The sequence below is a fragment of the Gorilla gorilla genome, chromosome 20, assembly GCF_029281585.2.
Source record: "Gorilla gorilla gorilla isolate KB3781 chromosome 20, NHGRI_mGorGor1-v2.1_pri, whole genome shotgun sequence".
Taxonomy (NCBI): domain Eukaryota; kingdom Metazoa; phylum Chordata; class Mammalia; order Primates; family Hominidae; genus Gorilla; species Gorilla gorilla.
Genome location: NC_073244.2, coordinates 62,842,772 through 62,867,067, shown reverse-complemented (window position 1 = coordinate 62,867,067; position 24,296 = coordinate 62,842,772). Strand labels below are relative to the sequence as shown.

General features: G+C 48.3%; 1 protein-coding gene and 1 long non-coding RNA gene across 5 annotated transcripts in view; both read right to left on the bottom strand.

The window, feature by feature from the left end:
- Window positions 1-2,473: 2,473 nt before the first annotated feature.
- KLK3 (kallikrein related peptidase 3) lies at window positions 2,474-8,738 on the bottom strand. 4 transcript variants are annotated; one of them, XM_019016137.4, is made up of 5 exons: window positions 8,652-8,732; window positions 7,176-7,335; window positions 5,268-5,554; window positions 4,951-5,124; window positions 2,474-3,600 (listed from the first exon to the last, which is right to left on the bottom strand). In XM_019016137.4, exons 1-5 carry the CDS (start codon window positions 8,695-8,697, stop codon window positions 3,596-3,598), a joined length of 672 nt encoding a protein of 223 aa, XP_018871682.4. In that variant the 5' UTR covers window positions 8,698-8,732; the 3' UTR covers window positions 2,474-3,595. The 4 variants fall into 4 exon arrangements, with proteins under 4 accessions (XP_018871682.4, XP_063558102.1, XP_063558104.1 ...); XM_063702032.1 differs by having other exon boundaries at window positions 4,988-5,124; XM_063702033.1 differs by having other exon boundaries at window positions 3,411-4,048; window positions 4,988-5,124; window positions 8,652-8,738.
- A 3,770-nt stretch (window positions 8,739-12,508) lies between these two features.
- Window positions 12,509-24,296, bottom strand: part of LOC134757700 (uncharacterized) — a 20,562-nt gene continuing 8,774 nt past the window's right edge. The window contains exon 3 of the long non-coding RNA XR_010132035.1: window positions 12,509-12,741. This is a non-coding gene — a long non-coding RNA (uncharacterized lncRNA). The remainder of the gene's footprint in view (window positions 12,742-24,296) is intronic.

Genomic DNA, 24,296 nt, shown 5'->3' with positions numbered 1-24,296 from the left:
ACCCGAAGGGTAGGTTCAGAGACCCACGGGACCCACTGTGAGATGGGCCTCGGCCACAACTCCTGACCTCCACCAGGCGCTACACCGATTGTTGGACTACAGTGGTGTTTTGGATCTCTTGTAATTAGTGTCAGTTAAGAATCAGTGTCCAATAATCTCCAAAACATCTGGTAACTGACTCAAGTTTATGAATTGAACGATGGGCCAGGATTCTTTGCTTTTATGATTCAAATTATACTTCTGTTCACTGGACCCAAGAAGTCTTCTGATTACATAGAAATAATTTAGTCTTTTCCAATCTATTTCTCTTCCAGGAACACTGTGATCAACTAGCCAGCACCATAGTTCTCTGAAGTCAGACTATCATGATTACTGTGTTGACTGTGCTGTCTATTGTACTAACCATGCCGATGTTTAGGTGAAATTAGCATCACTTGGCCCCAACCATCTTGGTATCCAATTATCCTCACTGAATTGAGATTTCCTGCTTCAGTGTCAGCCATTCCCACATAATTTCTGACCTACAGAGGTGAGGGATCATACAGCTCTTCAAGGATGCTGGTACTCCCCTCACAAATTCATTTCTCCTGTTGTAGTGAAAGGTGCGCCCTCTGGAGCCTCCCAGGGTGGGTGTGCAGGTCACAATGATGAATGTATGATCGTGTTCCCATTACCCAAAGCCTTTAAATCCCTCGTGCTCAGTACACCTGGGCAGGTCTAGCATTTCTTCATTTAGTGTATGCTGTCCATTCATGCAACCACCTCAGGACTCCTGGATTCTCTGCCTAGTTGAGCTCCTGCATGCTGCCTCCTTGGGGAGGTGAGGGAGAGGGCCCATGGTTCAGTGGGATCTGTGCAGTTGTAACACTTTAGGTGCTTAATAAACAGAAGCTGTGATGTTAACCACGAGGGGATGCTGTCTTCCTGTTTGTCTGTGTCTCTCTGTGTGTCTCTAGCTACCTTGTTTTTTCTCTTCCCAATTTTGTCACTGTCTATCTCAGATTCTATTTCCCCTGCTGTCTCTCCGTCTCTGGTTTTCTCTTTGTGTTCCTGTGGCAGTCTCTTTAAAGCCCCATCTCTGTCTTGGATGAAACATAATCCTTGTTCATTACACACACTATTCATTGGTATGAATATGCCATTTATTTCTCCACTCTCCTATAGATAAACATTTTGAGCAGTTTCTGGTTTGAGGATGCTATGAACTTTCTGGTACGAGGATTTTTATGAAAATATGAAGTATTTCTAGGGTTTCTAGGGGGTATATTTCTAAGATTGATACTGATAGGTCATGCATATGTTCAGCTGCAACACATACTGCTAAATCATTTTCTAAAATGAGGATACCAATTTATACTCCCTTAAGCAATGTATGAGAACGTTGCATTGTCTAAAAAAGGCTATTGATACACACTGCCAAACTGTTGGAAGGAATTTATATTCCAGTTCTACATTCTTTTCCTTCAATATTTCCGCCATCCTTTCTCTCCAGGGCTTTGTCAATGACATTTTTTGTCGATGACAATACTAGTTTTCTTTTTTGTTTCATAGCCTTTCCTTCTTTCTACTCAATCACACTCTATGGATTCTATTGATCTGAGGTCGTTCAGGTATTTTAAATTCTATAAAACTTACCTTCAGGCTGGGTGCGGTGGCTCACGCCTGTAATCAATCCCAGCACTTTGGGAGGCCAAGGCAGGTGGATCACCTGAGGTCAGGAGCTCGTGACCAGCCTGACCAACATGGAGAAGCCCCGTCTCTATTAAAAATGCAAAATTAGCCAGGTGTGGTGGTGTGCACCTGTAATCCTAGCTACTGGGGAGGCTGAAGCAGGAGAATCACTTGAACTGGGAGGCAGGGGTTGCAGTGAGCCGAGACTGAGCCATTGCACTCCAGCCTGGGCGATAAGAGTGAAACTCTGTGAAAAAAAAAAAAAAAAAAAGACAAAAAAAAAAACCTGCCTTCAGTGTTCAGTCATGTGTTTCCTCCTCTCCTATTCTTCTCTCTTCCTGAGTCTTTAGTGTTCAGTATCTGCACTGCCAGCACTCACATCATTCAGTATTTCTTTGACATTTTTCTTCAGTCTGGTCTAAAATGTCACTATTGCGTTCTTCACCTCTACTCAATTCTATTAATCCATTTTTTTTTTACTTTTTCCAATTATCATATTTTTCCAACCTAATATTTCCTACCTACTTTTTCTCATATTTTATGTATGTTAGTCTTGCTCAATATTCCTAACATCTTCTCTTATCTTTCAGCATGCTTATTAACTTCTAATTCAATATAAAAACAATCAGGTTTCTTTCAAACAATTCATCATTGCAGAGATAACTCCATGGGTTACTCAATCACAAAACCAAACCAGTCCCACAGGTGCATTCACTATCCCCCGTCTTTCCCTGACCCCCTGTACATTACTAAATGTCCACTTACAATTACACAGTATAAGGTCTGAAAACAAGATTCAGTTTTATTTGCTGCCCCAGTATCTGTAACCAGGAGTGCCACAAAATCTTGCCAGATATGTCCCACACCCACCGGGAAAGGCCCCCACCTGGCTAGTTCCTCTATCAGCTGGATCAGCTACACTCCACAAGGTCCTCAGCCTAATAGGTTTGACTTCCTGCCAGTCTGAAAACTTAGTAAAGCCAAGTTGCTAGTCTTCGTAATTGCAAGTTTTCCTCTGTTTTCTCCACACTCTAATCTATACGTCTGTTTTGTTTGCTGATTTCAGTATGTATCCTATCAATGTAAGAAACCATAATAAACCACAGCATGATAGCTCTTTATTTCTGTAAGTCCTGCTAGGAAATCATCAAATGTGACGGTGGTTTGGGGGACCTGAACACACCTCCTGTAATTAATCAGCTTTCAGTTTCTCCCCCTAGTCCCTCCTTCAACAACATAGGAGGACCCTCCCCTTCTTTCTGCTCACGGCCTTATCTAGGCTTCCCAGTGCCCCCAGGACAGTGTGGGCTATGTTTTCAGTGTCATCCTTGCTGTGTGTGTGCCTCATGCATTGTGGCTCCAGCTTATCCTCAGTGATCTGTAGAGAGTGTCCACCTTGTGTCACTGTCCACTCTTCCAGGGTGGGCCCCACCCCTCCCATCTCTGCACCCCACAAACAACATGGTCACCCACGTCTTTGTGTGTGTCCTCACTGAAACTGAGTGAGAAGTCTCCAGAGACAGCCACTGTTCCGAAGGAGAGGACGAAATTATACCCATTTCAGAAACATTGGCATACACCTGTGTCTGCCCATTCCTTTTCCTAGCAGCCCTGGACTCCACACCAGAAAGCACAGGTCAGTAGGAGTCAGGAGGCTCGAGCTTTGGCAAGGTGAGTTCCAAGCTTCAGGTGTCCAGCATCCAGAAAGGCCAAGTGATGCCAGAACGTGAGGTGGACTTAAATTTACTAGAGGTAGGGGTGGGACAGGGGCACTCAGGGGTTGGCTGTGATGGTGTCCTTGATCCACTTCCGGTAATGCACCACCTTGGTGTACACAGCAGGCTTTTCAGGCAGGGCACATGGCTCAGGGCCCCATGACGTGATACCTTGAAGCACACCATTACAGACAAGTGGACCCCCAGAATCACCCTAAGGGTAAAGGAGGAGAGACACAGTGAGAAAGATTGGCCCCAATAACTGCCTAGGCAACTCCATCTCTCAGAACCGCGCAGGCAGATGACTGAGAGCAATTCCCAGCTCTCAGGAACAGACAGAAATGTCTCCAGAACCCACTCCCACAAGAATATGGGCAGGGAGTCCAACAGAGGGAATAAGGCTCCAGTCTTGGCCTATGGGGAGGGGACTTCAGGGTCCAGCTCCTGCACAAGGGGCAAGGTCCAGGAGGACAGTCCCTGCAGACAGGTCAGCAGGATGAGGGCCGGGACCATCTGCAGGATGCTGCCCCCACAGGCACATCGCAGAGGCCACCTCTCCAGGACTACTCTCTGACTAGATGTCCCCTCTCCAGGGCATTGGGGAGCCATGGAGGGCCATGGGCAGGGCTGGGTACGGTCAGTTCAGTGATCAGAATGACCCACTGAGGCCAGATGGAGGATGGAGTGGAGGGGAGAGACTGAGGGCCAGGAGACTGTGAGGGAGGCTGGGTGAGGGCCCAGGCGGGGACAAGGCCTGGAGCCACCCCCAGGTCATCCTCATCATCACTCCCCCCACACCCCTGCCGCCCTCCCTCCCTGCAGTCTGATCCCAAAGGGAAGCCAGCGGCAGCCTCTGGACACCTGAGCCAGGCCCTGTCCTGCTTCTGTCCAGCACCATCCACAGCTCCTGACTCCTCAGAGGAAAAGCAGTGTCCTCCTGTGGCCCAGGTGAGGCCCTGCAGGAGGGGTCCTTTCTTCCCTCTCGCACCCTGCCCCGATCCCTCACTCCAGCCAGGCAACCTCCAATCTGCTCCTCACGCCCTCTAGGCCCCTCCTCCCAGGCCTGGCCAGATGCTGTTCCCTCTGCTCCCCCAGGTGCCGCAGGGCCCTCCCCTCCCCTCCCCTACGGCAGGTGTTTGCTCACTCCCACCTTCTGCAGGATGTCTCCTCCCAGTCACACTCCCCACCCCTTCTCCATCCCCCAGAGCCCGATCACCTCCTGACACCCTCCAGCTTTTCTGTGTTGTGGTCCCTGTTCCTGCCTGTGCCCCTCACTGGCATGGGGGCTACAGAAGGGAGGGGCTGCTCTCTGTCTGTTCACTGCTATGTCCCAGGCTCTAGGGCAGTGCTGGGTGCATAGCAGGTGCCTAGTAACCGTATGCTGAATGCAGGAACAGATGAGCTGTGCTGTAAGAATAACCTATTGCCTTGAGGGAGTCAAAGAAGAGGGAAGGAGGGAATGAGATGAGACACGGGGAGGTGGCATGGCTACAGCTGGGGAGCAGGGGAGGCAGACGCCTGGTTGGCTTCTAGACCCCAGCCCAGAATTAAGGTTCCCACTCACCTTTCCCCTCAAGATCTTGGGAGTAGGGATGACTCACCGAGCAGGTGCTTTTGCCCCCTGTCCAGCGTCCAGCACACAGCATGAACTTGGTCACCTTCTGAGGGTGAACTTGCGCACACACGTCATTGGAAATAACATGGAGGTCCACACACTGAAGTTTCTTTGGGGTCAAGACTACGGGCCAGGCAAAAACACTGTTGTGGGCTGGACCCCACCTGGTTCCTTGGCCCTCCTCCCTCAGACCCAGGAGTCCTGTCCCCTCCTCCCTCAGACCCAGGCATCTGGGCTCCCGGCTGCACCATCTGGCCCAGGCGTACACTCCTCTGGTTCAATGCTGCCCCAGCCTGAGGCATAGCAGGTGGTCCCCAGTGCTGGCTCCTGGGTGGGCAGGTCCATGACCTTCACAGCATCCGTGATCTCGGCAGGCTCTGACAGGCGGAGCAGCATGAGGTCGTGGCTGGAGTCATCACCTGGCCTGAGGAATCGATTCTTCAGGAGGCTCATATCGTAGAGCGGGTGTGGGAAGCTGTGGCTGACCTGAAATACCTGGCCTGTGTCTTCAGGATGAAACAGGCTGTGCCGACCCAGCAAGATCACGCTTTTGCTGGGGAGGAAGCAGATGCAGGAATGAGGAGCGAGGATGATAAGGAAAGAGAGAAGGGACAGAGGAGCAAGGAGGAGGCTCCAAAAGAGAAAAAGAAACAGTGAGAAAAACACAGGGTTGGGGAAGACACAGTTCGGGCCAAAAATACAGACAACGAGTTGGGAAACAGCAGTGTGAGAGGGTGAAGGGCAGATACAGAAACTGAGAGAAACCAAGGGAAAAAGGAAGAAGGTAAAAGGACAGAGAGAATGAAAGGGCAGAGGGGAGAATAGTGACAAACAAGGTGAGCCGAAAATACACAGGATGAGAAAGAAAAGACAGAAACATAGAGAAACAGACATGCGCCAGAGAAAGAGAGAGAGAAGAACAAAACCAGGCAGAAAGTGAGAAACAGATGAATGAGAAAGGGAAGCAGGAAGTCAAAGGAAGAATGAGAACCAAGTAGAGAGGAATCCAGGGGATGATAGAGTGTGGGAGAGAAAAGGGAGACAGACTTTGGAGCTGAGTGGGGACCGCCGGGGAGGGGAGGCCTCAGAGTGGCTCAGCTGTAGATGCAGCTTTGGCGTGGGTTTCCAAGTGGGTAGGTAGCCTGGCCTGCAGGCCCAAGGTTGTATCCTCCACTTCCCTCCCCAGGGTCCTTTCCCCCATACCCTGTTTTCCTTCCCCCTTCTCCTTCCTCCTCCCTCAATTGCCCCTCCCAGCTCCAGCTGGAACCAGCCCTTCTCTGTGTCTCCCAAGAGTGGAGGGATGTCCTGGAGAAGGAATGGAGTGAGAGGGACCCTCTCATACCCTCATACCCACACACATCAGGGATAAAACACTTCCTTTTCTTTTCTTTTTTTTTTTTTTTTTTTTTTTGAGGCGGAGTCTCACTCTGTCACCCAGGCTGGAGTGCAGTGGCACGGTCTCGGCTCACTGCAACCTCCACCTCCCAGGTTCAAGCAATTCTCCTCCCTCAGCCTCCTGAGTAGCTGGGACTACAGGCATGCGCCACCACGCCTGGCTAATTTTTTGTATTTTTAGTAGAGATGGGGTTTCACCAGTTGGCCAGGCTGGTCTCGAACTCCTGACCTCAGGTGATCTACCTGCCTTGGCCTCCCAAAGTGCTGGGATTACAGGTGTGAGCCACCGTGCCCAGCCAAAGCCCTTCCTTTTCTCAGGGTCCCCCCAGGCCCATCCCGTGCGTGTGTTCAGTAGGGAGAAGGCACAGGTGAGACAGAGACCGAGAGACAGAGCCTGGCAGAGAGATACAGGGTGAGACACACTGGCTAGAGAGGGACCAGGGAAGGACAGAGAGAGGGGGAGATATGGAGACTGAAGACAGAGAAGAGAGGGAGAGAGAGAACAAAATAGTCACACGGAGAGACACAACCCAAGCCAGATACCAAGAGACATAATGAAAGCAACACAGAGAGACATAGAGGGACACAGATGGAGACCCAGGCAGCCATGGGGAGGGTGGTCCAGCCCCAACCCTGCCTCCCCATGTGACCTGAACCAGAACCTTCCCTCTCTCCCCCAGTCCCAAGGCTCGCCTTAGAGGTTATCCTGGGGAAAATGCCCAGCTGTTATTCCTCTGGGACACAGACACCTCCTCCCCAGACCCCAGGCCCCTACTCACTTCCTGATGCAGTGGGCAGCTGTGAGGACCCACTGGGGGTGCACCAGAACACCACCGCAGACTGCCCTGCCGTGAGAGGCCACAAGCACCTGCCAGGGTTGGGAATGCTTCTCGCACTCCCAGCCTCCCACAATCCGAGACAGGATGAGGGGTGCAGCGCCTGCAGAGGGGGTGCTAGATCAGGGGGATCAGGGTTGACAGGAGGAACTGGGGGACTCAGATAGGAGACGGATTTAGGATGTGGGTTTGAAAAGACATGGGGGCAGAGAACCAAGGCTGGGAGTCCTGGGACATGGGCAGAGGGAGCTGGGAAAGGCTGGGAATTCTGTCAATCTTCCCTAGGTTTGCAGGTTGGTGGCTGGTGCTGGTGGAGAGGCTTCATGCTCTGGGAGCAGAGTTGACCCCAGGGATCAGGGTAGGAGACACAAGACAGTGCCCAGACCATATCTTGAGTCTGGGGATCGGGTCCTTTGTGGTGATTTGGGGTCTTGGACTGGGAGAAGGGAAACTTGGTACAAGTTGTGGATTCTGAGGGGATAAGGGGTACTAGGAACCAGGGATAAGTGCCTTATGGCGAGCTTCAGTTGCTGGAAGAGGAAGGTTTTGGAAAGTTTAGGAAGTCCCAGGTTGAGAAAACAGTTCTGGTCTGAGTTGGTTTTGTTTTATTTGTTTTTCTTTTTGTTTTTAGGTTTTGAAAAGGATGCAGATTTAGGGAATCAGAGATCTGGCAGTTGTGGCTGGGGATGCTCATGTTTTTCCTAAGGAAAATGTGGGCCACTGAATGAAGAGTCTGGGGCTAAGAGTCAGGGAATGAGGCTGGGGATGCTCAAGTTTTTCCTAAGGAAAATGTGCGCCACTGAATGAAGAATCTGTGGCTAAGAGTCAGGGAATGAGGAGTTCTCAGAGTCCCATTGCCAGACTGAGGGACCCATTTGTTGTCTCAGGCCAGATAGCCAGGCTAGGAAGAAGGAGGTGTCTGGTTGGCATCTGGGTATCCTAGGGCAAGATTAGGAGGCCAAGCATCAAGGTCTCTGGGATAGGGTTGGACACTTACAGCTGAATGGGAAAACTCAGTAGACTGTGATAGGATTGAGGGGCTCAGGAGGTGGACCAGTGATAGGGTCCAAGGAACCAATGGCATTGAGAGAGGTCCTTGGAGGTTTTGAGCCCCACAAAGAGAAACACGGAGATGCCCAGGAACTTCCCCTTTAGTAAAGCAGCTGGGAGCAGGGAGTTGGCTGGGCAATGGGGAGAAAGTTCTGGGGTAGGTGGGAGGGAGCGGGGACCTGGTGTGGGAGTGAGGACTGTTGCAATATGGAGGGGCTGGGGGTACGGGCTTGGAGTGGGGCTGGGAGAGACAGAAAAGAGCCCAGCTCCCTGTCTGGGCTGGGGTGCTGGGTGGGGGGGAAAGAGCCTCAGCTTGACAGTCAGGACTGGCTCCCTCTCCTGCATCCCCCCAGCCATGGCCCCTCTCACCAATCCACGTCACGGACAGGGTGAGGAAGACAACCAGGACCCACATGGTGACACAGCTCTCCGGGTGCAGGTGGTAAGCTTGGGGCTGGGGAGCCTCCCCCAGGAGCCTTATAAAACCTTCACTCCCCAGGACTCCGCCCCTGCCCTGCTGGCACCCAGAGGCTGACCAAGGCCCTCCCCATGCTGCTGGAGGCTGGACAACCCCCTCCCACACCCAGAGCTGTGGAAGGGAAGGGAGAGCTAGCACTTGCTGTTCTGTAATTACTAGATCACCCTGGATGCACCAGGCCCTGTACCTCATGGAGACTTCATCTAGGGGACAAAGGCAGAGGAGACAGGCCCAGGATGAAACAGAAACAGGGGTGGGTACGATCCCCGATTCTTCATACAAAGCCTCACGTGCCTAGATCCTTTGCACTCCAAGACCCAGTGTGCCCTAAAACACCAGCACTCAGGGGATTGTGAGACTCCCTGATCCCTGCACCACTCTGAGCCCAGAAACTAGAACTTTTATTTCTCATGCTCCTGAAATAGATGTCTTGGCATTTAGTACTCTCTTTTCCTTGCACTCCCAACCCAGAATCCAGCTCCACAGATACATTGCTACTGTCATCATAAAAAGATCTTATGGTCCACAGATACTCTAGCCCAGAAATATGAGTCTCCCAAAGTTCCCTAGCATTTCAAAATCCAACGTGCAGCAAACAATGTGGAATTCCAATAACCCCCCACTCCTTGTTCTCCAGACCTGTGCACTCTATCTGTGCAACAGAGATGCCTGCTGACCTGCCCTCCCAGGTCAGAATCATCCTCATGCAAAATCCAATGCCCCTTCTCCAACAAAATATTTAGCCTTTAGGAGCCAGGTTTATGTATCTCAAGATTAAACGACAGGTCAGTCATGGTGGCTCACGCCTGTAATCCCAACACTTTCCGAGGCCAAGGTAGGAGGATCACTTGAAGCCAGGAGTTCAAGGCCAACCAGAGAAACAAAGCAAGATCCATCTCTACAAAAAAAAAAAAAAAAATTTTTTTTTTGAGACGGAGTCTCACTCTGTCACCCAGGCTGGAGTGCAGTGGCGCAATCTCAGCTCACTGCAACCTCTGCCTCCTGGGTTCAAGTGATTCTCCTGCCTCAGCCTCCTGAGTAGCTGGGATTACAGGTGCTGCATGCCACCACGCCTGGCTAATTTTTCTATTTTTTTTTTTAGTAGAGACAGAGTTTCACCATGTTGGTCAGGCTGGTCTCGAACTCCTGACCTTGTGATCCACCCACCTCAGCCTCCCATGGTGTTGGGATTACAGGCGTGAGCCACTGTGCCTGGCCCCCCCAAAAATTTAAAAATTACCTGGATATGGTGGTGGACCACTGTAGTCTTAGCTATTGGGAGACTGAAGCAGGAGAATCTCTTAAGGCCAGGAGTTCAAGGCTACAGTGAGCTGTGATCACACCATTGAACTCCAGCCTGGGAAATAGAATGAGACCGAAACCTTGATTAAAAAAAAAAAAAAAAAAAAGATTAAGGTGGCATGCAAAATCACAATTTGTAGTCTCAGAAGAGAATCGGGAACTCTTAAGAGCCCTGGTACCTCCACTGTTAACTCCATAAGATTTCATCAATTTCCAAAAAGTTGGTTATTTCAGCTGTTCAATAAAACCAGAGTAGCTCACTTGATCCAGCCCTAGCTGTGTCTCAATAATTTGACAAAAGTGGCTGGGCGCGGTGGCTGACGCCTGTAATCCCAGCACTTTGGGAGGCCGAGGCGGGTGGATCACGAGGTCAGGAGTTCGAGACCAGCCTGGCAAATATTGGTGAAACCCCATCTCTACTAAAAATACAAAAATTAGCTGGGCGTGGTGGTGCACGCCTGTAATCCCAGCTACTCAGGAGGCTGAGGCAGGAGAATCACTTGAACCTGGGAGGCAGAGGTTGCAGTGAGCCGAGATTGTGCCACTGCACTCCAGCCTGGGCGACAGAGTGAGACTCTGCCTCAAAAAAAAAAAAAAAAAAAAAAAAAGAATTTGATAAAATCTTCCCCTGTTTCTAGTTGAGTGATCAGATAAACTCCAAGCACAGTGAGGGAGACAGAAGTGGATATAGATAATCACAATTTAAGACCATCTTAGAGCTGGAGTGGAAGGATATACTTAGCCAGTGGCCTGACCTCCCCTACACGTGAATTAAGGCTTCCCCGGATTCATCCTGGAAAGGAAGTTTGTCTCCACTCCAGTGAGAACCTCATGGATCCGGTGTCCCCAAGCATATCCTCAACTCATCCTCAACCAAAACCTGACCCAACCGAATTTAATACAAACCAATCCAACTGCATTATACACAGCCCCGACCCCATCAACCCAATGCAACTTAACCTAACAAGCCAACCCTTATGTCTTCCCCCATTGTTTGATTCCCCATCAAACAAAACTCATGGCCACTGTCAAATCTGACAGCTACTTCCACGTCTTCTGCCTCCAAAATCAAACCCAGCTTCATCCCCAATTCAATCCCCATGGATTTCTGAGCCAACATCAAAACAAATCTATTTCCATGCCAAAGCCATGCCATCCCAAACCACCTCCACAGTGTCAATCCCAAACTCATCTGAAGCACAATTTTACCCCATCTCTAACCCAACGCCAATCTGATCCTCCATCCTAACTGGTCTTCATACTCCACTCTCAATCCTATACCCAGCACTTTATCTAACCAAAGAAAACCAAATACAACCACATCCCAGTTGTCAAGCCTGTCCATTGCCTCCTCCCCACCCATGATGATGCTCCCTTGGCTGTGACCTCACAGGAGTCTGTGCCTCCGCCTCCTACTCCTGTACACACCATGGTGTTCATCAGGGCCCTGGGTAGTCCCTTTTACAAGATGTGGTGGAGATAAGGCTGATGCTGGCACAGTGCCTCGTATCTGGGAGACTCACTTGGGAGAGCAGTGGGCCTGGGGAAAACCCATAAGTTCAGGTCCCTGTACCCTCCACCCAGAAGCCCTTGAGATTTCATGGATGGCGACATACGGCCATTCTCTAGCACTTTTGAGTCCTGGATCCCTATGATTCCAGGCTCCCTGTCTGACACTAGGCCTCAGCCTGGCACCATGCAGGCCACTCCCACCAGAGGAGGATGTCGGCAGCTCTACGGTTGGCAGATGGCTGGAGAGGCACGCTGCAGGGATAGTCACGGCAACATGACGTCATGGTGCTGGCCACGCCCTCAGAGTGTGGATGCTGGATGATGAGTGGATGACACCCAAGGCCTCTGGGGCATCTTTCATGCTCAGATTGTGCGTGCCCAGGGGCACCTTCATGGAACTAGAAGGGCTGGTGATGCCCTCAAGTGGAGTAAGGATTAGGTGGCAAGATGGAAGAATGGGCAACCCTCGATCCTCGGACTCTTGAGGAATCAAGAGATCCCATTACTATCACCCCAAACCCTGGAACTAATGGTACCAGCCTCTGCCCTTCAGGGGCCAAAGAGCCTTAAGCCACAAATATACCCAGAACTCTACCCCTCAGGATTCCAGCACCTTCTTCCTGAGCATATGAGATTCTTAGGCCATTCCCACATCAGTACCTCAGGAGCTGGGACCTTACCAGTCTCCTCCCTCATTGACCTAAGAGTTCGGAACTGACACTTTCCCTCCCCCAGTACCTTCACATCCAGCCTCTTCCTCCTTTGAAATTCAAGAGGCTGGACCCACTCCTCACTCAAACCCAGAAGTTCTGATCCCCAGCCATGCTCCTTCAGGATCCTGAGCACTGCCTTATTCTGGGTTTGGCAGTGGAGTGCTGCCAGACACAGTCGATCGGGACCTAGAACCTTAGTTAGGCATAAAGAAGCAGGATGTGATAGAAAAAGTATTTAATGGTGGAATGTTGAGATTGTCCTGCAGACAAGGGTGGAAGGCTCTGGCTGAACAGTATTGGGAGGCAATTCTCCATGGTTCTGTCAGGTATCTGTGTGTCTTCTGAGCAAAGACAGCAACACCTTTTTTTTTCTGGATTGTTGTTTCAAGGATGTTTGTAAAGCAGGCATCATTGCAAGATGATATCTCTCTCAGATCCAGGCTTGCTTACTGTCCTAGATAATAAAGATAATGTCTCTTACAACAGATTTGTTTACTGTCAAGGACAATAAATACAATATGTTCCTCCAGAGTAGGTCTGTTTTCAATCCAAGATCATAAAGATAATATCTTCATCAGAGACAAAGGCTCAGCAGGTTTGCAAGTTGTCCCAGTATAAGATTGAGGATTCCTAATCTCAGGTTTCTCACCAGTGGCACAAACCCTGTGTGCACAGCATCCACCTAGACTGCTCTTGTCACCCTACAAGATTTGGGGGGGGGCAAGGTGTACTAATGTGAACATGAACCTCATGCTGTCTGCTGAGCTGTGAGCAGTAAAAGCCTTTGCCTCTGACTCAGGAGTCTCATGGACTCTGCCAGCATTCACAAAACTCTGGCAAGTTAGCTTATTTGTTTGCAAGTCAGTAAGATGTCAGCTCCTTCAGAGTTACTGACAAACAATTGGGCACTGAGACCGCACTGGCCAGCTGGGAATAGAGATAGGAGGGGACCCAGCTGGATGCAGTGGGCAGTGGGGTTCATAGAGTTAAGAGGGTACAGAATACAATGGGGTCCTAGTATCATGGTGGAGGTCAGAAAGAGCCCTAAAAGAGAGGGTCAAGGTAGGAGGTTAGTGAAGGTCCACCTCCACCCTCTCCAGGACAGGGACATCAGGTCACAATTAATTTCTCTGCAGTTGGTGCGTGGTCGTGGTCTCTGGAGTCCCCAGCATCCAGAGTGTCCCTGGTCTAGTGGTCCCCCCTTTCTGAGCCACAGCCACTTTCTCCATCAAATGAGGCCAGTAATACCCATCCCCATAGTGATGCTGTGAGGATGAGATGAGCATCTGTAAGTGCTGAAGATAATCCCTGACACATCCCAGCCATTCAGCAGTGCAAGCATACACTTACACGGCACTCCCCAGAGCCAGGCATGTGCTGGTGCCTCATACACGTGACCACATTTGATCGTCACAATGACCCTGTGAGGGAGACTGTGCAACAGAGGACTGACCTTGCTCAAAGACCTCAGGCCTTTCCCCTCAGAGCCTGAGAGGTCATCTTTTTTTTTTTTTTTTTTCCTTTCTTTCTTTTTCTTTTCCATTTCTTTGCAAGAGGTCATCTCTAATGCTTTGGAATATCCTGCCAGATTAGAGTGCCTTTGTTCACCTGAAGGTTTGGGCCACACCAGATAGTCTAACGGTGTGATTTGTGCTGAAGGTTTTGAGCCACACCATATCAGCTAGATTTCTAGAGGGGCTGGATACTAAAAGTCAACCATGAAGACAGTCAACATGTCTGTGTGATGGAGCCCCCCAAAAAATCTCTGGACATCGGCCAGGTGCGGTGGCTCACGCCTGTAATCCCAGCACTTTGGGAGGCCGAGGTGGGCAGATCACGAGGTCAGGAGATCGAGACCATCCTGGCTAACACAGTGAAACCCCGTCTCTACTAAAATTACAAAAAATTAGCCGGGCGTGGTGGCAGGCGCCTGTAGTCCCAGCTACTCGGGAGGCTGAGGCAGGAGAATGGCATGAACCTGGGAGGCGGAGCTTGCAGTGAGCCAAGGTTGTGCCACTGCACTCCAGCCTGGGCACACAGCGAGACTCTTTCTCAAAAAAAAAAAAAAAAAATCTCTGGACATCAACGCTCAGTCGAGTTCCCTGGAAGTAATACACTGTGACTATTGCCACATCTCAGAGATGTTAGTGCTTTCCACGATGTCATTGGGAAAAGAAAACTGGAAGCTTCGCACTTTGAGTTCTCCTTGTCTTTGCCTCATTCACCTCTCCCTTGCCAGATTTTCATCTGTATCCTTTTGCTGTAATAAACCACAAACATGAGCATCCTAGCAAACGACTGAACCTTAAGGATGATCTTTTGGACTCTCCTGGAATCTCAACTGATGTCACAATGGAGGGTCATCTTGGGAAGCCCTAAACTCTGTACAGGAACTGTTATTATTTTCACTTTAAAGTAGAATAACATGAGTCACAGAGATGTTAGGTCACTAGAAACTGGCAAAGCCGGGATTACCCATTATATAGACAGAAATCCAGGAAATATATGTGGGAATGCATATTAAGGGTGGGTATGGAATAATGGTGGAAGGAATATAAGGTTAGATCAGGCTGAATTTATTAATATGGACCCACTAAACAGAAATATTGGGTTTAACATTGCAACTAGGGGAATTAGAAAGGGCTCTAACGATTCATTTGCTTGATTGGTTGAAAACAGTACCATGAAGTGGCCTACTCTATGTGAAGTTGAAATGCCAGAACGGATCACGGGTAAAGAATCCAGCTCTGCAAAGCAGAACGCAGACTGGAGGTGTTCAACTAAAGATAATAGATTCCAGATTCCAGACCCCTCAGGGGCAGACTTTAGGATTCAAGGCAGATAGTAAACCCCACGCAGCAGATGAGCATGTCAGATCTGTGTTCCGGAAGCCAGCCCCACACTGCTGCAGCCAAGCCTCAGATCCCAGCTCCAAATTCCAGAATCTAGGCTCCAGAAGCCAAGCTCCGGGTTCTACACTCCCACACTCTAGAATTCAGGAAAATGTCTAGAATGGTGGTTCTCAAACATTTTCCATCTCAGGACATGTTTACACTCTTAAGAATTATTGGGCTGGGGCCAGGCGCTGTGGCTCACGCCTGTAATCCCAGTACTTTGGGAGGCCGAGGAGGGCAGATCACGAGGTCAGGAGATCGAGATCATCCTGGCCAACATGGTGAAATCCTGTCTCTACTAAAAATACAAAAAAATTAGCTGGGCGTGGTGGCACACGCCAGTAATCCCAGCTACTCGGGAGGATGAGGCAGGATAATCACTTGAACCTGGGAGGCAGAGAGTGCAGTGAGCCTAGATCATGCCACTGCACTCCTGCCTGGTGACAGAGCAAGACTCCGTCTCAGAAAAAAAAAAAAAAAAGGATTATTGGGCTGGGCATGGTGGCTCACGCCTGCAATCCCAGCACTTCGGGAGGCCAAAGCAGGTAGATCACCTGAGGTCAGGAGTTTGAGACCAGCCTGGCCAACACGGTGAAACCCCATCTCTACTAAAAATACAAAAATTAGCCGGACGTGGTGGCAGGCACCTGTAATCCCAGCTACTCAGGAGGCTGAGGCTGGAGAATCACCTTAACCTGGAAGGCAAAGGTTTCAGTGAGCCAACATTGTGCCACTGCACTCTAGCCTGGGTAACAAGAGCAAAACTCCATCGAAAAAAAAAACAAAACAAAATAATTACTGAAGGCCTTTCGTGGGTTTTTGTTTATATTAACTATATCTATTGATACTCACCACAGTAGATATTAAAACTGAGAAATCTTTAAAATATTCAGTTATTAATTTATTTTAAATAATAATAAATATATGTTAACATAATGTATTTTAATGAAAAATAGCTATATTTTAAGAAAAAAAACTAGTGAGAAAAAATGTTACACACTTTTGCAAGTCTCTTTAACGTCTGGCTTAATAGAAGGCAGCTGGACTCTCATATCTGCTTCAGGGTTTAATTTGCTACAATATCACAGCATGTAGGCTCTGGAAACTTCCACCTTGTGCTTGTGAGAGAATAAGAGTGAGAAAGGTGCCAGGTGCGGTGGCTCACGCCTGTAATCCCAGCACTTTATCAGGCCAAGGCGGGCGGATCACCTGAGATCCGGAGTTCAAGACCAGCCTGGACAACATGGTGAAACCCTGTCTCTACTAAAAATACAAAAATTAGCCAGGCGTGGTGGCGGGCGCCTGTAATCCCAGCTACTCGGGAGGCTGAGGCAGGAGAATCACTTGAACCCGGGAGGCAGAGGTTGCAGTGAGCTGAGATTGTGCCACTGCACTCCAGCCTGGGCAACAAGAGTGAAACTCCATCTCAGAAAAAAAAAAAAAAAAAAAGAGTGAGAAAGGTAAATAATGTGTACAGATTATTATGAAACTAGTGTTTGACCTCGCATATGCCCAGAAAGGTCTCAGGAATCCTTCCACTCCAGAGTTCCAGAATCCCCACTACGACAGCCTGAGATGGTCAGAGAGGCCCTCCCCCAGGGACAGAGAGGGACACAGAAGGACATACAGAGATGAATATGGTGCTTTTCTTCAAGATTACCATCATGTTTTCTCTTTATTGAGTACTACTTCATACCATATTTCATGTTGATCAAGTTTTCTGAGGTCTTCAGCTTCTTAAAAACAAAAAAAGAATAAAAGATTCTTAATATAAACTTAGGTATAACCCAGATTATTCTAATGGGAAAAGAAATAACAAATGTAAATAGCGAATCTAAATGATAAAAGGAATAATATGGGAACTATTTAAAAGAGTATACAGTACCAAAATCAATGCAAAATTTAGAAGATGTGGAATTTTTTAATTTAGCAATTGTCTTAAATGCTTTATAAAGTTCTTCTCCTACATTCTTTTGTCCTCATACTCTTCAGTTATCTCTGCTTATCATCAAATGATTTTGTAATCTGATTTTCTTTTTCTTTTCTTTTTTTTTTTTAGATCGCCCAGGCTGGAGTGCAGTGGTGCGATCTTGGCTTACTGCAACCTCTGCCTCCCGGGTTCAAGCGATTCTTCTGCCTCAGTCTCCCGAGCAGCTGGGACTACAGGCGCATGCCACCACACCTGGCTAATTCTTGTATTTTTGTTTTAGTAGAGAAGGGGTTTCACCATGTTGGCCAGGCTGATCTCGAACTACTGACCTTATGATCCGCTTGCCTCGGCCTCCCAAAGTGCTAGGATTACAAGTGTAAGCCACCACACCTGGCCTGTAATCTCATTTCCTAGGGGAAGAAAAATAATTTCATTTTTATCATATTTGATCAAAATCTGTTTTTCATTATTAGTCTTTTAGAAACATTTCTTTCAGCTTCAAAGCTTTTATTTATTTAAATTTCATATGATTTGTCTAGGATTTTTGCCCAATTTGGGGAGAAATAATAGTAAGTTTCTTTCAAATGTCAGCTGAAAGATTTCAGGACATTTCAAGTGTTCTGATCCACCAATTAATCTAACACGGTTTATAGGCTAATGACACTAGTTTATTGTTCCTTTTCTTATTGAGGGATATTATTATGAGTTTATGTTATCTTCATCAAGTCACAGTTGTGACAACTAGCAAATATCAATTAAATGAGAAATTAATTAATAGCTATATAGATGGGACGAGATACAGAAACAGATGGACAAACAGAGAGGGTTAGAGAGGCTAGAAAATATGAGAGATAACCTTTGTTAGCTAACACAAAGAAAAGGCTTCTTGACACAATTTCAGAAGCACAAATCATAGACCAAAATTCAGATGTACTTCATTATAGGAAAATTTAGAATTTTTGCTTGGAGGGCACTGTCATCCAGAAACTTGTATAAGAATTGAGAATTTCTATTTATAAAAGATGACTTATACAACGTTCAAAACCAAAAAGAGATCACCATTTAGAAGGCACAAGAAACTTCTGACATGAACAAGAGAGCAACCCCTAAAAAAATGGACAAAGCATATGAACAGGCAATTAATAAAAAAGAAAAGTCAAGGCGGGGGGAGGGATAGCATTAGGAGATATACCTAATGTAAATGACGAGTTAATGGGTGCAGCACACCAACATGGCACATGTATACATATGTAACAAACCTGCACGTTGTGCACATGTACCCTAGAACTTAAAGTATAATTCAAAAAAAAATATATATATATATATATAAAGAAAAGTCAAAAAGCTAATGTGGGGAGAAAATGGTGGCTAGGAAGCAGGACTAACTTGCAGCTCCCACTCAGATGGACAGAGCAGCATGTGGAGACTCACGTCTTGAATTTTTGCTCCAAGAACTACTGCAGGAACATACCAGGAAAGCCAAGAGAACCCACAGACCCTTTGAAGGAAGCATATTGCTGCTGCAGGCTCCAGGAGACAGCTGAAAAACTGCGAGTGCTCAAAGTGTGAAAGTGTGAAAGGGGGATCATCCACCCCTGCACACACATCCTCACTGGGGAATCTGAAGGTCCAGATCATGGGAGAAGGATTTGACCTTACCTGGAGCTGAGATGAACTTAGAGAGCTGAATGAAATACGGGGGGTAGAGAAAGCAGCAGGAAGAGCCCTGAGGGTACTGGTGGTCCCCAGGGAAGCCATTTCTGACTTCATCTCACAGGGGTCCTTGGGGAGGGCTGCCAATGGAATTGGGGAAAGACTACAGGGAGAAGGAAGCTTCCAGCTGAACTTTGCAACAATTTCAACTGAACACGAAGTTTCCTGGACAGAACTCAGGGGAGGGGGTGAACTGTGAGTGCAGACGTGAGCACAGAAGCTGCAGCAGGTGGGGAGGCACGAAACCTGAAAGCCCTGCTTGCTTGCAGGGAGGCTTGTAGCCTGGGGCGAGTTCCCAGCCCTGCTCACCCGCTGCCTGGAAACAAACTGCGCATTGATTGGGGATGCACACAGTGGGAATGAGACCAGCCTTTTGGGCTGCATGGGAGCTGGGTGAGCCCTGAAACTGCTGGCTTTCTCCCACTTCCCTGGTGACCCACATGATGCAGTAGAAGCAGCCATAACCCCCCTGGAAACATAACCTCATTGGCCTGAGAACCACACCCCAACCCCGCACAGCAGCCACAGTGACCCTTACCCAAGGAGAGTCTGAGCTCAGACACCCCTAACCCTGCCCCCACCTGATGGTCTTCCTCTACCTGCCCTGGTAGCCAAAGACGAAGGACATACTCTCTTGGAAGCTTTCTGGCCCCATCCTCCACCTGAGAAACCTGAATACTTATCCAGGTGACCCTAGGGCAAGCTGTTTTCCTCCCTGCACTACTGCAGCTGATGCTGTCTTGAAAGTGTCATCTCCTGGCTGGAGGCCAACCAACACAAAACCAGCACACTAAAAAATAATACAACCAAGGACCCCCAGCGAGTCTACTTTACTCCTCTGCTACCTCCAACGGAGCAGGTGCTGATATCCACAGCTAAGAGACCTGAAGATGAATCACATCACAGGACTCTTTGCAGACACCCCCCAATACCAGCCCAGAGCCCAGACGCTCCACTGGGTAGCTAAATCCAGAATCTGAGCAGTCCTTGAGCCCCAGATCTTCCTTCTGACATAGTCTACAAAGGAGAAGGAACCAGAAAACCAATTCTGGTAATACGACAAAACAAGGTTATTTAACACGCCAAAAAGATCACACCAGCTCACCAACAATGGATCCAAACCAAAAAGAAATCTCTGAAATTGCCAGAAAAAAAAAATCAGAAGATCAATTACTAAGCTACTCAAGAAGGCAGCAGAGAAAGGTGAATACCAACTTAAAGAAATTTTAAAAAGTGTTACCGGATATGGACAGAAAAATCTCCAGAGAAATAGCGTAAATCAAAAACAATTACAACTTCTGGAAATGAAGGACACACTTAGAGAAATGCGAAATACACTGGAAAGTCTCAGCAATAGAATCAAACAAGTAGAAGAAAGAACTTAAGAGCCCAAAGACAAGACTTTTGGATTAACCCAATCCAACAAAGACAAAGAAAAAAGAATTTTTAAAAAATGAACAAGACCTCCAAGAAGTTTGGGATTGTGTTAAACAACAAACCTAAGAATAATTCATGTTCCCAAGGAAGAAGAGAAATCTAAAAGTTTGGAAAACATATTTGAGGGGAATAATCTTCCTTGGCCTTGCTAGAGATCTAGATCTCCAAACATGAGAAGCTCAAAGAACGCCTGGGAAATTCATTGCAAAAAGATGACCACTGGTCGGGCATAGTGGCTCACACCTGTAATCCCAGCACTTTGAGAGGCCGAGGCAGGCGAATCACAAGGTCAGGAGATCGAGGCCATCCTGGCTAACACAGTGAAACCCCTTCTCTACTAAAAATACAAAAAATTAGCCAGGTGTGGTGGCACACACCTGTAATCCCAGCTACTCGGGAGGCTGAGGTGGAAGAGTCTCTTGAACCCAGGAGGCAGAGGTTGCAGTGAGCCGAAATCGCACCACTGCACTCCAGCCTGGGCAACAGAGCAAGACTCCATCTCAAAACAAACAAACAAACAAACAAAAAAGATGACCCCCTAAGCACATAGTCATCAGGTTATCTAAAGTCAAGATGAAGGAGCATCAGGTAACCTATAAAGGAAAACCTATTAGATTGACAGCAGATTTCTCAGCAAAAACCCTACAACCTAGAAGGGATTGTGGTCCCGTCTTTAGCCTCCTTATACAAAACAATTATCAGCCAAGAATTTTGTATCCAGTGAAACTATTGGCAGAACACACAACGACTCCGGGTCAGAGACAAAGGACTTTATTACTCATGGCACAGCAGGCAGCATGAGGTTCATGTTCACATGGGCTCACCTTGCCCCCCAGGTCCTACAGGGATGATCAGAGTGGATCAGGCAGATGCTGCACACACACAGTGGTTTGTGTCAATGCTGGGGAACCTCTGTTTACGTGTGTTTGCAAATCTTCAATCTTATAAGGGAGATGCAAGGAAATCTGCTTGACTTTGAAACTCGGGGATATATTACCTTTGTTATCGTGGACTGCTGATCCACCTGCCCTGGAAGGGCATATTGTATTTACTATCCTAGCCAATAAATAAATCATTATGGAAGGACATTATCTTTATTATCTAAGACAGTGAACAAACATGCTCTGATGCTCTAGAGAAACATCCATAAAAAGACAGTCTGGAACTAAAAAGTGGCTAATACCTTTTTCAGGAGACAGGCAGAAAGGTAAGAGAGCCATGGATAATTGTCTCCTAACACCATTCAGTTCACGCTCTCGATGCTTCCCTGCAGGATAATCTCAGGCTTCCCAACCAGGCATTCAAAGTGCAGGCATTTGGTCTGGGATACAAAACCCAGCCTCAGTTTACCTGGTTTTTCTTGTTTGCTTGTTTGTTTTTGAGACAGAGTCTCACTCTATCACCCAGGCTGGTGTACAGTGGTGTGATCTCGGCTCACTGCAACCTCCACCCCACCATGGGTTCAAGCGATTCTCCTGCCTCAGCCTCTTGAGTAGCTGGGATTACAGGCACACACCACCACACCTGGCTAATTTTTGTATTTTTAGTAGAGACCATGTTGGCTAGGCTGGTCTCAAACTCCTGACCTCAAATGATCCGCCCGCCTCAGCCTCCTGAAGTGCTGGGATTACCGGCGTGAGCCACCACGCCTGGCTTGATCCTGTCTTTCTCAGGCTATCTTCTCACTCCCCGTTTCTCACGGTTTTCTGCCTTCACCATTCCCTCCCTCTTTTGATGCCTCTTCCTCACTCCAGTCCTTGCTTTATCTCTTCTACACTCCCCGACTCCACCCTCCTTTGTTTTTGCCCGGTCCCTATTTCTCCAGGCTTCTCTTTCCAGCTCCCCGTGTCTCCTTCTCTAGACAAGAAGCACCCATCTAAAAAGGTGAATGCTCCTGCAGTGAACAATCATCTCGAGGCCCACCTGGCCAAGGCTAGAGCATCCCCCAGCCCTCCTGACCTGCGTCCTGAGGTGTGGAGTCAGGTGCAGGGGAGAAAGGAAGCTTCAGTGACAGGTATAGACCAGTGGTTCCCCAATGGGGCAAACTTGTCCCCTCCACCCACCCCACCCTCCTCCAACGATCCAGGGGCACACTGGCATTTTCTGGAAATCTCATCACATTCAGATTCTACAAAGACACACATCAGGGGGGGTTGCCACTTTATTTGTGGGGTGCAGAGATGGAGGAAGAGAGAGGAGAGAGGGTCTGCCCTGAGATAGTAGACAGTGACAGGTGGTAATGCTCTCCACGGACCACTGAGAGGGACCTGGGGACACAACGCGCCACACACACAGCAAGGGTGGAGCTGAAACCTGGCAAGAGCCACATTATTCTTTTTTTGTTAATTTGTAATTGTTGTGGGTACATAGCAGGGGGATATATTTAACGGGTACATGAGATATTTTAATACAGGCATATAATGTGTAATAATCACATGAGGGTAAATGGGGTATCCATTACCTCAAGCATTCACCCTTTGTGTTACAAACAATCTAATTATTTTCTTTTTGTTGTTTTTAAATGTACAATTAAATTATTATTGACCACAGTCACCCTGTTGTGCTATCGAATACTAGATCTTACTCTATTTCCTCGTACCCATTAACCATCCGCACTTCCCCACTACCCACATACCCATTAACCATCCGCACTTCCCCACTACCCACATACCCTCACCCTCCCCAGCCTCTGATAACTATCCTTCTACTCTCTATCTCCATTAACTCAGTTGGTTTTGTTTTTGTTTTTTGTCCCTGTTTCTCCAGGCTTCTGGAGATGGAGTCTCGCTCTGTCTCCCAGGTCGCTGGAGTGCACTGGAGAGGTCTTGGCTCACCACAACCCCCTCCTCCCAGGTTCAAGCACTTCTGTGTCTCAGCCTTCCGAGTAGCTGGGATTACAGGCACGCGCCACTGCGCCTGGCTAATTCTTGTATTTTTAGTGGAGACGGGGTTTCACCATGTTGGCCAGGCTGGTCTTGAACTCCTGACCTCAGGTGATCCACCTGCTTCAGCCTCCCAAAGTGCTGGGATTACAGGTGTGAGTGCCCGGCTAATTGTTTCAATTTTTAGCTCCCAAAAATAAATGAGAACCTGCGAAGTTTATCTTCTGTGCCTGACTTATTGCACTTAACATCATAACCTCCAGCTCCATCCATGTTGCAAATGACAGGCTCTCATTCTTTTTGATGGCTGAATAGTGTTCCACTGTGTATATGTACCACATTTTCTGTATCCATTCATTTGTTGATGGACACTTAGGTTGTCTCCAAATCTTAGCTATTGGGAATAGTGCTGCAATAAACATCATTCTTGGCAATACCACAGCCAGCTTTCCTGCACTGGGAGGTGGGGTATTCCATGATGACTTTTTACAATCTCAGCCTGGGCAACATATCAAGACCCCATCTCCACAAAAAAAAAAAAACTTAAAAATTAGCCAGGCATGGTGGCACACACTTGTAGTCCCAGCTACTCGGGAGGCTGATACCAGAGGATCGCTTAAACCCAGGAGTTTGAGGTAGCAGTGAGCTGTGATTGCACCATTGCACTCCAGCCTGGGCAACAGAGCAAGACCCCAACTCTAAAAAATAAAAACTAAAAGAAGCTGACAGGATCACGGGGAGAGGGCAGCAGAAACACAGACATGGGGAAAGTGAGCAGGAGTCACGGGAGGGAGAAGACACACGTCTCCCCAGCTCCCTCCTCCCTCAGACCCCCCAGCCCCTCCTCCTTCAGACCCAGGAGTCCAGGACCCCAGCCCCTCCTCCCTCAGACCCAGGAGTCCCAGATCCCAGCCTCTCCTCTCTCAGACCCAGGAGTCCAGGCACCAGCTTCTCCTCCCTCAGACCCAGGAGTCTGGGCCTCCACCTCCCTCCTCCCTCAGACTCCCCAGCCCCTCCTCCTTTAGACCCAGGAGCTCAGGACCCCAGCCCCTCCTCCCTCAGACCCAAGAGCAAACCTCCTATGAACAAACGCAGAAGGGAAGCTTCCAGAAAGGGAAGAGGAGGGAGCTGGAAAGTGGGCTGGGGGCTCAGG

Coding starts and splice junctions, on each gene's coding strand:
- KLK3 (XM_063702032.1), bottom strand. CDS start 8,697: ATGTGGGTCCTGGTTGTCTTCCTCACCCTGTCCGTGACGTGGATTG. Junction 5,125..5,267: donor CAGCATTGAACCAGAGGAGT/GTACGCCTGGGC, acceptor CCTGGCCCGTAG/TCTTGACCCCAAAGAAACTT. Junction 3,601..4,987: donor GGGGCAAAAGCACCTGCTCG/GTGAGTCATCCC, acceptor CTTTACCCTTAG/GGTGATTCTGGGGGTCCACT.